The sequence below is a fragment of the Orycteropus afer genome, unplaced genomic scaffold (assembly GCF_000298275.1).
Source record: "Orycteropus afer afer isolate SDZICR_OR568_19922 unplaced genomic scaffold, OryAfe1.0 scaffold00074, whole genome shotgun sequence".
Lineage (NCBI taxonomy): Eukaryota > Metazoa > Chordata > Mammalia > Tubulidentata > Orycteropodidae > Orycteropus > Orycteropus afer.
The window spans coordinates 6,625,613-6,638,822 of record NW_006921661.1 but is presented as its reverse complement, the minus strand read 5'-3'; the positions used below and the strand labels follow the sequence as shown (position 1 = coordinate 6,638,822).

General features: G+C 36.8%; 1 protein-coding gene across 1 annotated transcript in view; it reads left to right on the top strand.

Annotated features, from left to right (window-relative positions):
* Positions 1 to 13,210, top strand: part of RNF169 (ring finger protein 169) — a 148,112-nt gene that overhangs the window by 89,759 nt on the left and 45,143 nt on the right. The window contains exon 3 of the mRNA XM_007940938.2: positions 7,317 to 7,466. Within this exon, the coding sequence (XP_007939129.1) occupies positions 7,317 to 7,466 (150 nt within the window). The remainder of the gene's footprint in view (positions 1 to 7,316; positions 7,467 to 13,210) is intronic.

The following is a 13,210-nucleotide window of genomic DNA, read 5'->3' as shown; positions in this document are numbered from 1 at the left end:
TCGATGGATCTATTTCTGGGTTCTCAATTCTATTCCGTTGGTCTATGTGTCTGTCATTGTACTAATACCAGGGAGTTTTGACTACTGTGGCTATGTAGTAGGTTTTGAGATCCAGCCGTGTGAGACTTCTTACTTTGTTCCTCTTCTTCGGTAGTGCTTTGCTTACCCGAGGTCTCTTTCCTTTCCACATAAAGTTAGTGATTGGTTTTTCCATATCCTTAAAAAATACTGATGGGATCTGGATTGGGATTGCATTGAATGTATAGATTGCTTTGGGTATAATTGACATTTTCACAATGTTCAATCTTCCTATCCACGAGCATGGAATGTTCTTCCATTTTTGTAGATATCTTATGGTTTCTTGAAGTAGTTTTTTATAGTTTTCTTTGTACAGGTCTTTTGTGTCCCTGGTAAGATTTATTCCCAAGTAATTTATTTTTTGGTAGCTATTGTAAATGGTAGGAGCTCTGGTAGCATAGTGCCTAAGGCACTTGACTGCTAACCAGAAGGCTGGTGGTTCAAACCCACCAGCCACTCCTCGGAAGTAAGGTTGGGCAATCTACTTCTGTAGTGATACTGCCTTGGCAACCCAAGGAGGCATCGCTGTGAGTCAGGTCCGACTTGATGGCACCTAACAAGAACAACTTTGTAAATGGCATTGATTCCCTTACTTCTTTTTCAGCAATCTCTTTGCTGGTGTAGAGGAATCCAACTGATTTTTAGATAGTTTATTAATTTTCTTTGAGGTTACCTTATAATTTATTGTTATCTTCCCAAGTTTAAAACCATCTCTTCTATCTTCTTATTGTCTTTACACCTTCTTCATTTGGAAGTTCTACAACTACATCATTCATTCATCTTTCTGCTTTGTAGTTGCCCTTGTTTAAAAATTGACATTTCTGGTGGCATAGTGCCTAAGGTTGTTGTTGTTATGTGCTGTCGAAAATTGAGGTTGTGAAGGAATTCACGTTGCTTGGTTCTACAATGGATGCCAACAGAAGCAGCAGTCAGGACATTAGACGACGTGTAGCATTGGGAAAGTCAACTGCGAAGGAACTGTTTCAAGTGCTGAGGAGCAAGGATATCTCCTTGAGGACTAAGGTGCGCCTGACACAAGCCATGATATTTCCATTCGCCTTGTATGCATGTGAGAGCTGGACAATGAATAAGGAAGACTGAAGAAGAGTTGATGCTTTTGAGTTGTGGTGCTGGCGAAGAATGCTGAAAGTACCGTGGACTGCTAAAAGAACTAACAGATCTGTCCTGGAGGAAATGCAGCCAGAATGCTCCTTGGAAGCAAGAATGGCCAGACTTCGTCTCACCTGTTTTGGTCATGTTGTAAGAAGGGACCATTCCCTGGAGAAGGATGTCATGCTTGGTAGGGTGGTGGGTCGACGAAAGAGGGGGAGGCCTTCAACGGGATGGATTGATACGGTGGCTGCGATGATGGGCTCAAGTATAGCAGGGATTGTGGGGCTGGCGCGGGATCGGGCAGTGTTTCGTTCTGCTGTGCATGGGGTCGCTGAGTCAGAAACGACTTGACGGCACTTAACAACAACAACATCAAGTGCCGAAGGCATTTGACTACTAAGCCGAAGGCTCGTGGTGGAAACCTACCAGCCACTCCTCAGAAGGAAGGTTGGACAATCTACTTCCGTAGTGATAGTGCCTCAGAAACCCAAGTACGGGTTGCTATGAGTCGGATCCGACTCCACGGCATTGTCTTTGTTTTTTGGTTGCCTATTTTCAGTCTTGTAAGTTTATTTTTTATTTTGGATACCTCAATATCTGAGTTAATTTCCAGGTGGTGTTGTCATGTGTCTTGATCTCAGGTTGTTGTCTGCCATTGTTGGTTCTTTGTCTAAATGACTTCCTTGAGCATTTCTTGTTGGGTTAACTTGAGTTTTACAAATTTTCCCTTATTTTCTGTTTATCTGGAAATGTCCTGATTTTGCTGTTGTTTTTTGAGGGACAGTTTTGCTGGGTATGTAATTCTAGGTTGGCATTATTTTTCTTTCAGGGTTTTATAGATCTCGTCCCATTGCCTTATTGCCTGCATGATTTCTGCTGAGAAATCAAAACTTAGTCTTACTAGATCTCCTTTGTAGGTAACTTTTTGTTTTCCCCATGCTGCTCTCAGGATTCTTTCTTTTTGTCTTTGGTTTTGGAAGTTTGATTATGATATATCTTGGTGACTTTCTTTTTGTGGCCTATCCTATTTAGGTTTGTTAAGCTTCTTGAATGCATGTCTTCTTATCTTTCATGATACTAGAGATGTTTTCTTCCAACAAATCTTTGATAGTTTTCCCTGTGATTTTTTTTTTGGGGGGGGTCCTCTTCCTGTACTGTAATACATACTGACACATGTATGTTACTCTTCTTGATGGTATCCCACGTAATCCTTAGGCTTTCTTAATTTTTTCTCTTTCTTTTTTCTGATTGTTCCTCTAACAGATTAGTATTAAGAGATTTGTCATCATTCTCTCTAATTTTGTCTTCCATCGATCCAGTTCTACTCCTTTGTCCTTCCAATGCATTATTTATTTATGAAATTTTAGTATTAACCTTCTGGATTCCTATTTGCTGTTTTTGTATGGTTTCTCATTTTCCACTTATTTTATCAATTTATTCTTTTGTTTATTTATTTTGAATTCTTCTAGAGTTTGATCTGTGTTTTCCTTGACTTTGTCTATGAGTTCCTTGGTGTCATCTTTGTTTCCTTTGGTCTCTTTCTTAATCTGATGAAGGGTTGTAAATGTAATCCTTTTGAATTCCTTATCAGGTAGTTCCAGTAGCATTTTATACTCTGGAAGATTTTATGACTCTATTTTGGTCACTTACTTGAGCCTTCATCTCCTGTTTGTATGTGATTTGGAATTTTTTCCAAGACATTGTGGTGTTATTATATTTACTTATTGATTATAGCTTGGTTTGCTTCTCCCTGATTTTTGGTTTTGTTTTACTGTATCCAGGCAACATATTGGGCATGCTACTGTCATCACTAGTTTGGCCGTACTGGGTGCTTACTACCTGTCTCCATATGGATTTGTAGCAGGTGGGAGTGTGGGTGCAAGTCTCTGATCATTGGTTGTGTAGAGAAGTTGAGGCCAAGATGGATGGATGTTGGCTGCTGTCTACCAGTGTTCCAGTGGTGTGGAGTGTTGGCACTCTTCTCAAGTTGGGGTAGTAGGTGTGGCTGTATGGTTGGGTAGTATCACTGGCTTCTGACTGATGGGGAAAAAACTAAAAAGGGACACAGAAGAGGGAAAAAAAGAAAAGAAAAAATAAAAAAGGGAGAGGAAAAAATAAGAAAGAAAACAAAGAAAAGGGAAAAGAAAAGCAGCACAATACTAGTACAAACTATAGCTGCCAAGCACACAAGTGTAGCAGGTATGGCTGGGTATAATTGCTGGCATCCATCTTATGAGGAAAAAAGAAAAAAAAAGGTGAAGGAGAGAGGAAGAAGAAGGAAAAAAGAGACAAAAGGCAGGGAGAGGGAAGAAAGGGGGGGAAAAAAAGCATCATAGCACCAGTGCAAATTTCAGCTGTCAAACACACAGGTGTGGTGGGTATGGCTGAGTAGATTTGTTAGCTCCCATCTTATGGGGAAAAAAGAAAAGAAGAAGGTGGGGAAGAAGAAAGGAAAAAAAAAAAAAAAAAGACAACAGCATAGCATCAGCCCAATCTCTAGCCACAGATGTCTGAGATCTGCAAAAGTGTGCTTCAGGCTGCTAATGGAGTGAAGCAACAGATTGAGGGGGCAGGAAACTGGGCCAGGTGGAACACCAGGTGGGGGAGGACAGTGGGGGAGGTTTGTCCAGCTGCCAGGTGGGTGGGGGTAGGGCTGTGCCTCTGGTCACTCACTGGGAGGTTATATGGGGTAAAGAGGATGATCACACCTCTCTGGTCACCAAACACCAGGGTGGGTATCTGCAGTCCTGGGTGAGTGAAGCCGATTATCTGGTTCATGTCCCAATTGGGATGCTGCTAGCAATAATTCAGAATGGCTGTACTGTGCTAGGCCAGTTGGCAATTCACCATTCTGTAAAACACCTTGTTTGCTGTTTTCATTCAGTTTCTTCTTCTAATAGGTTTTTGATCTACTGCTTTATCCTTTTCTTTGAGCACACAGTTCCAGGATTGCAATATCTCTGTATTTCACTTGGTTTCTTGGGTCTCTGTTGTAGATGGTCTCAGGTCTCAGCCGTATATCTGCCTAGTTTGCCATCTTGGATCCTCTTCAAAACTCTGCGTTCTGATGTCAAAATATGTTCTAAAATTCAAGCTCTTAAGTAACCCCCATGGCTCAACTTTGAGCCAAATAATTGACAAACCTATTAGTTGAATGACCATGTTGTCAGAAGAGACCATTCCCTGGATATCATGCTTAGTAAAGTGGAGGGTCAACAAAAAAGAGGAAGGCCCTGAACAAGATGGACTGACAGTGACTGCAGTGATGGGCTCAGGTATAGCAGGTATTGTGAGGCTGGCACAGTGTTTTGTTCTGCTGTACATAGGGTCGCTATAGCACCCTATGTATCGATGGCACCTAACAACAACAATATTAGTTGAATAATAACATTAGGGAGGTATGAACTCTTTAAAACAATCATCTTTATCAGATCAAAAGGGCAGTATTTGACCAGAGTTTAGATGGCGGGAAGGGATAAGAAAGAAGAATGAATGGAAGTGGAAAACAGAGCAAAAGTGGCTTGAGTGCTGTTACGTTGTGGGGATTTCAGTCAATGCCATGAAACAAAATGTGTATGAATTGTTGAATGAACACGGAAGTTGTTTTGTAAAAAAAAAATAAATGAAATCCAAGCTATTCGATATTGAATCTCCGTTGATTTTGAGAAATAACTATTGAGTCTTAATATTTTTGTCTGTAAAATTGTAGTGATAAATAGATTCAAACATTCACCCAAATCACATTAAAAAAAAAATTTTAGGGAAAAAAAAAAGATTCAAACAGAGCTCTTAAGGATTAAATGAGATATGCTATGTAAAACAAATAATTAATGACAGAGTGAAGTTATTTCTTTTTTAAGTGCACATGCTACTTTCTGACATTCCTCAAGGAATTTTTTTTTTTTTCAGTATAAAAACTCCTAGAGACCAGGTCATCATATCCTAATAAATAACTGCCAAAAGGAACAATAAAAATAATGCTTCTGCAGAACCCAGTGTAGAGAAAACACCAATATGTCTCAGGTTAGGATTCAAATGGACATATAGGTTTTTCACTTTTGTAAATTTTTTGCTTTGTTAAAGTGATACTCTGTTAGCAATGATTCACATTTGCAATATAAAGGCTGTTTTGCTAGCAACAGAGATCCACTGTCAGAGCTTTGAGAATAGCAATAAAACTTACTAGGAGGTAGAAGGATGCATTGTAATACATTAGAAAATCTTGAGAACATAACGTGTAAACATCATTAATCACTAAAAAAAAGAACACTAAAACATACGAAATAGGAGATTTAATATTTAATTAAAAAAAAAAAAAAAAAGAATGCCCACATATGTGTATATTGGGGAGTTGCAGCTGTCCTGTGAATTAAAGATGTTTATCAGTATCCCTGCTTATCAGTTTATCAGTATCATCTCACTAGATGGCAGTAGCACACCCTACCCCACCCTGTTTTGATAACCAAAGTGTCTCCACACATTGCCAAATGTTCCCTGAGGGACAAAATCACCCCACTAAGAACCACTGAGCTAAACCAAGGTTTTAATTCCACTTCCAGAATCTATGATTATGAATTTGAGCAAGTTGCTTAACTTTTAAACTTAGTCTTAGTTTTCTTATTACGTGAGATAGTATAATACTTAGCTCTATACCTGACACATAGAATTAGTAAATAACAGCAATATTATGACACTAAAACGTGTTCTCACTTGTGCCACTCTGTCTCTTTATCTCTCTAAAAGTGAAATGCTTCTTTGTGTAGCCTGTGGCCAAGCTGTTGAACAAGAATTTCTCATCTAAGATCTTCAAAAGGCGTTGATATTTTTATGTAGGCAGTTAGCACACACCTCAGGTTTGCTTTCTCCTGGGCTCCTCATCTTACATTCTTGTCTGAATTGGGCAGAGTTGAGCATGCACTATCTCATCTGAAACTCCTGGCACAGCATCATGTATGGTGTTCTTTGTGTATACATAAGCTTTTGAATTAGGCTCAGTACGTTAAAAAACTAATTCAGGCTTACAGAAATTGGGAAGATAAGACTAATGCTTTATTGTTGTTCATTGTTATTTGTGGTGGTTTTGTTTTTAACCCCGAGGCACCAGCCAATCAAAAATACAATATTTATTTATTCTATGGCCTACTTTTTTTTTGTAAGAATGATTAAAAATATTAGTAGCCTATAATTGCTTTTACATATGTTATCTCGTTTAAAGTTTATTAAAATTCGAGACATTGAAGGGAGAAGAAAGATAAGGAAAAGGGAAATCATGGTATACTGTAAATGCACAGCGAGACGGTACTGTGCATTACACTAGAAGAATGCATTGTAATACATTAGGAAATCTTGAGAACATAATGTGTAACATTAATCACGAGACAAAAGAACACTAAAACATGAAATAGGAGATTTAATATTTAATTTAATATTTAATTAAGTAAGTAGCATTATCTCTATTTTGTAGGCAAGAATAAGCGATAGCTTATAGCTAGTAAGTGAATAACAGAACCATTGGAACCTAGGTTTTCATTCCAAAGCCTATGCTATTGTCACACAATGACATGCTTTCAGCCCTCCAAATAAGGAGCATGTACCTTTGCTTTAAACTTCTTTGTAAATTGTTATCATGACCAACCCTCGAGACCATACATAGTATAATATGTAGGACATTGTGACTGTGATAGTCATTTTTTCTGTATTTAATGAGGTATAAAGATCTGTCTTGTCTAGTGTCAGCTTCTCTAGTTCTCTGTGGTCTCAGCTTCTCTGCTCTTCTGATCTAGTGCAGTTATATTGGGCTTATGAGAATGAAGAAAGTTTGTAAATGCAGGCTTTTTTGTCTGAGTGAATAAACCTTATTTTTAAAATTATGTTTATTATCTTAGCTTTTATGGTTTCATATTGCTCAAGAAGGCAGAGCAGTTAAATCTGAAGCTATGAATTACATGTTTGCCAAGGGCCAAGTAAAAGCAGACTTTAAAATCAAGAGGACTTTATATCCGATAAGAAAAATAATCCCCAAACTGCCACATGATCTATTTGTTCTGTTGGACTGCTCAGTAAAAGATATTTTTAAGTTTAGAGTGTCCTAAACTTTACTGTCTCGGTGTAATTTGTATTTTTAGTTGAGAGAAGAAAAGTTACAAGAGGAGAAAACCTCTGAAGATCAAAGCCACAAACTGTTGTTACCAGAGGATACAGAAACAGGGAAAAGGAAGATGGATGAACAGAAAAAAAGAGATGAGCCGTTAGCACTGAAATCAAATCTGGAACGTGTAAGTAATAAATCACCTTTTGATGGACAGCTGCCTCAGAATCAGCAACTAGTCCAGGTGACATGGATCCGAAAATCCTATGTTGATGAATTATGAGACGAGGAATAGTCATTGATTGTACACCTTCAGAATAGTGAAGAGCTTAGTATTCAGATGAGAGCTGGAGAAAATAATTGATGAATGGGACAGTGAAACCTGTGTGGGAAGTTCAGGGAACAGGCAAAAAAGATGAGTGAGAGGAAAAACAATGTAATTTATTGCCTGTGGTGAGTTTTTTATGTATATTACTTTTGGTTTGTTATTTAACATTTTCTTAAGGCTTGTATTTTACTTCTATTTCTTTTTTTTATAATGTTCTAAGCAGTGCAGTACTAGATATAAGGTAGGTTCTCAATATTAGATTAGAAACTTGATCTAAAATTCATGTAGTTAGACCTCTAGTTGGGCCAAATCTTGCCTGATGTTCTTTTCATTATTTATTTACCAAGCAAATTACTGTAAAAACTTTTAAGAGGTTTATTTAGTTACAGGTATATTTATTTATATAAGAAAGCACTTTTGAAGGGCCCACTGATTACACTCAAATGAATAATTACAATTGAATTTCATTTCTTTAGTTAGTCATATTGGATTGGACATCTGCTGTTGTTGCCATGTGTAATATCTTTTAGAGTAATATCTTTTAAAATAATTCTGTGATTTACGCTTCTTAATATTTCAGGTTAATCTTTCTAATTAGTCAGAATTAATAAAGGTTTGCTCTGGTGGCGTAGTGCCTAAGGCATTTAACTACTAACCAGAAGGCTGATGGTTCAAACCCACCAGCCGCTCCTCAGAAGAAAGATTGGGCAATCTACTTCTCTAGAGATACTACCTTGGAAACCCAAGGAGGGATCACTATGAGTCGGAACCAACTTGATGGCAGTGAGTTTTTAAGTATATATAAAGGCAGGCAACATAAGAGTAGGGAAAAAAAATCCCTGGACCAGAAATTTCCTTTCTAGACAAGTCCCAGCATTGGAACAGATTGTATCACTTAGCCAAGTTGCTTAATTTCTTTGTTATTCTGATTTACTCTTTGCAAAGGCATTTTTTCCTAAACTTCAAAAATAGAAATTATTTAAGCTTTCTGGGATTGCTAATCAGAAGGCTGGCCGTTCAAACCCACCAGCCACTCCTCGGAAGAAGTTGGGCAATCTATTTCCCTAGTGATACGGCCTCGGAAACCCAAGGAGGGGTAGTTGTGAGTCGGATATGACTTGAGGGCAGTGAGGTTTTTTTTTTTGGGGGGGGGGCGGGGGGGAGGTGGTGGGAACCAGTAGTATTTGCTGACTCCAACATGCTTTCTGATTTTATTCATACTAATAATAATAGTTACTATTTAATTACTATTAAAATAATCACTTGCATTTTATAGGGTTTCAATCTTCTAAAAGACTCAGTTTAACAAGCATGAATTTGCTTATATACTCCTAAATGCTTTATACATTGATAACTACAAAAGGCAGAAGACTGATAATAGACAGGATGTAATTTAGCTAGTAGCCCTAGCTGTGTTCTGTGGTCTCTTAAAGATTGAAGCTCTACCTTTTATCCCCAACAGGATTGCGTATTATTGCCCTCAGGCAAAACAACCTAGAAGGACCCTTCTTTGTGGGACATCCAGTCTTGACAGAAAGGGCTCATCCTTCACCTTGGTTCTCCAACAGGAAGAGCCTGCTGCTCCTGGCCTGGCCAGAGCCAGATTCCCTCTAGGAAATGTTCTCTTTTGTTAATTCATGTCAAGATAGGAAATTATTCAAATTATTTTTTTCTTTTGCCACCATCCTTTTTTAAATAGAAATCAGGTGTGTCAGCTTAATTTAATCTTAAAAGGAACAAAAAGAAGAATCAGGAAGTACAAATCTCAGATTTATTTTTAAATAACCAATTTATTTTAATAACCAATTTCACCAAATTTTCTGTGTAAGAACATATCGAATAAACTCTGATGTATGAATACTTTAAGCTTTAGATTTTTGTAATTTTCCCTTTTTTCTGTTTGTTTTGTATTTTTGATGACTTTTAAATGGCTCTAATTTTACTTTAAATATATCTTAAGAGTGTTCGGTGTTGATCAAATAATTTCATTTAGTTTAGCCAAGGCTACATTTAAATTGGTACTCAAGAGACAGTCAAATGGTCTTAGTGGAAAACTAGGTTAAAGATTATATTTCATACAGGAAGAATTATGATTAGAGCTTGACTGATTATTTCACTTTCCTGTCTTAAAAAAAAAACCCTCTGTGACTCTCCATTTGTAGAATTAAAACTCTTCACACTGATATTCAAGGCCTTAGTATAATTCTAGCTTATCTTTCCATCTTTTCTTATACCAGAACTCCAGGGAACAAATACCGCCCCACCCCCCAGTTTGCCAGTTGAAAGGCTATTCATCTCTCCATGTCCAGTTCAAAAGATGTCACCTTTATAAAACCTTTAGAATTCCCCACTGGCTTCTCCACTCCCTTCATCCTCCCCTGTCTCCTCTTTTTTAATTTTTATGACTTTATTTCATTCTCCCTTACATTCTATTATTTGTTCACTAGATTTTAAGTTTGTTGAGTATAGAAAATGTGTCTTGCTCATTTAAAAAAAAATCTTTTAAAATCTCCTATACGTTTGTTAAATTGAATTATGGTGGAAGGAGTAAAATGTTTATTCTAGAAATAGATCATCATCTGTTACTATTTTTTGAAGATGTAAATAAAATGGGTGCAATATTTGTTATGATTTGTTACCATACAAGTAATACCATATGAATTGTTGGAAAACAATTTGGTGTATCACAATTATAGTTTTACCAAAAATTATAAAGCAGAAAGTGAAAATTACTTGTACTCTCATAACCTAGAGACAACCTCTGTAAACATTTTGGTAAATATTCTTCCATGCTTCTTTTTCTAAGCACATATGTACACCCAATGTGATTATTTTTCTTTTCAGAAAATGTAGCCCAGTGTACAAACATTTTTTAGTTAACTATAAATCATGGATGTCGTTTCATATAAATAAGAATCCTCATCATTATCTAATGGTATTCTAATATTCTTGATTTTTGCATTTATTTGACTAGTTTATTTCATTAATCTGCTGATATTTTGTTATTTTAAACATCACTGTCTTATAAGTTCCTTAGAATAAATTACAGGCATACCTCGTTTTATTGCACTTTGCTTTATTGTGCTGTTCAGATACTGCGTTTTTACAAACTGAAAGTTTGTGGCAACCCTGTGTCAAGGAAGTCTGTTGGTGCCATTTTTCCAACAGCATGTGCTCACTTTGTGTCTCAGTGGCACATTTTGATAATTCTCAAAATACTTCAGACTTTTTCATAATGCTTGTCACACACTTAATAAACTAGTATAGTAGTATAAACATAACTTTCATATGCACTGGGAAACCAAGTAATTCATGTGATTTGCTTTATTGTGACACTCACTTTATTGCAGTGGTCTGGAATCGAGCCCGCAATATCTCCGAGGTATGCCTGCACTAGAAGTGGAATGCCAGGTCAAAGGGGTATCCTTTTTAAGGCTTTTGGTATTTATTACTCAATTGTTCAACAGAGAGCTTATATATAGTTATACTTACACCAATTATACATGAATGCTAAACTAATTTTCTCATATGCTTGCCAACTCTGGGTATTATCATTCTTTTAAATTTTTTAGATATTGCTTTAGGGATTTGTTTATTCATTTTTAACTTTAGGAATTTATTTTTGTTTATACTGTTTTAGGTAACTATAGTATTATAGGCTTATTTTTATCCAAGCTGAGAGGTAAATATTTTCCTATCTTATGGTTCTAGGCTTTATAGAGGTATAAGGTTAGAGGGGTAAAGTAGCTTCTTTCTAATTAATTAATTGTAATAATTTATTTTTCATGATTAAAGGAACTTGCCATATATCTACTATAATAATACTGACGTTTCTTATTAAAAGTTTAATAGTATTTAAATTAGCACAGATAAAATCTATCTTTTGTTGAGCACCTACTACTTGTTGGCTAATGTACTAGGTGTGTTTAATGACTTACCACAGTCTATGTGGCTTACTGCGACTGACCATCTTTATTTTACAGATGAGGAATCTGAGGCTCAGAAAGATAAAGTAACCCACAATGACAGTACTAGCTAAACAGTAGAGCTGAGTTTTGAGTAATTTTTTATTTCATATTGAATTGATTGTGTAGGAAGGCCTACTAGACAGAAATTACAATATTTATCCCCTGTGGAGTCTATGGGTATCAAAATGTCCCTCCTCCTCCCCCCCAAATTGGGAAGAGAATTTCATATAAAATTCAATAATGGGTTAGTGTGATTGAAGTTTGTCTAATGACTATTTTGTGTGACAGAATTCTTTAAAGAGTGATACCCTAAAAAATTGAAAAGTTTGTATATAAATTGTAATCCTTCAACTCTCCCTTCAAAGGTTGGCCAATAGGAAACACAGCCTATTGTATGTATTAGCCTACAAGCCCAGAGACTAACAAAGCATTGACAGAAGGTAGGGTACTCCAAGCCATATATGTCTACATATGCCTATATAGGGACCTGTGGTGGTATAGTGCCTAAGGCATTTGACTGCTAACCAGAAGGCTGGCAGTTCAAACCCACCAGCCACTCCTCGGAAGGAAGGTTGGCCAATCTATTTCCATAGTGATACCTCCTCAGAATCCCAAGGAGGGGTTGCTATGAGTCGAATCTGACTTGCTTGACAGCAGTTAAGTTTAGTTGTTTTTTTTTTAATGCCTATATATGTCTATAGGAACTCTTGGTGGTATAGTGCCTGAGGCATTTGACTGCTAACCAGAAGGCTGGTGGTTCAAACCCACCAGCCACTGCTCGGAAGGAAGGTTGGGCAATCTACTTCTGTAGTGATACTGCCTTGGAAACCCAAGGAGGGGTCACTCTGCGTCGGATCCATCTCCACAGCAGTGAAGTATATGTCTACAACTCTCACTTTCTTATAATCATTTGATGATTTGTTGTTAGTCGCCATCGAGTTAGATGACAGTTTGTCATTAAATGATTAGCCCTTTAGTATTGGGAATTAAAAAAAAAAATCCCTTGGCCTTATAGAGCTTATTTTCTAAAACAGAAGACAGACACCCAAATAAGAAGTTACAGTTCAATGTGATTAGTTGCTACTCATGAAAAGAAAGACTTTTGTACTGAATTATGAGGCAAAACCTCACTATATGCAAAAAGTACATCTAAAAGAGACCCCAAATCAAAAATTGAAAGACTCTAAAAAGAAATTCTAAAAACAAATGAAGGTAAATGAATGAATACAGACAAGATGGAAAAAAATTGACTCTAGGAGTATTTGGAAAATTTTGCTGAGAAAGTGACACATAAGAACATAAGATGACTCTAAAGAGTTAATAAGTATTTTGTAGTTAAGAGTACAGGAAGGAGAATTTTATGCAATGGTAACAGCATATCCAAAAGCATAGAAAATTTGAAAGTCTATGTTAATTTCTAGAGAGTAGAAAATAGTTTGGTGTGGCTAGAGCTCAAGAAATACGTGTGTGGAGGTTCTGGTAAGATGGCGGACTAGGCAGAAAGACTGCACAGACCCCCTTCAACAAAGAAAAGAGAAACCAATTAACACAGACACAGAAGATAATCCTAGACCCCTGAGCCTTGAAAGGAAGGATATAGAAGTGGACTAAACCCCAACTAGCAGAAGAATTTGC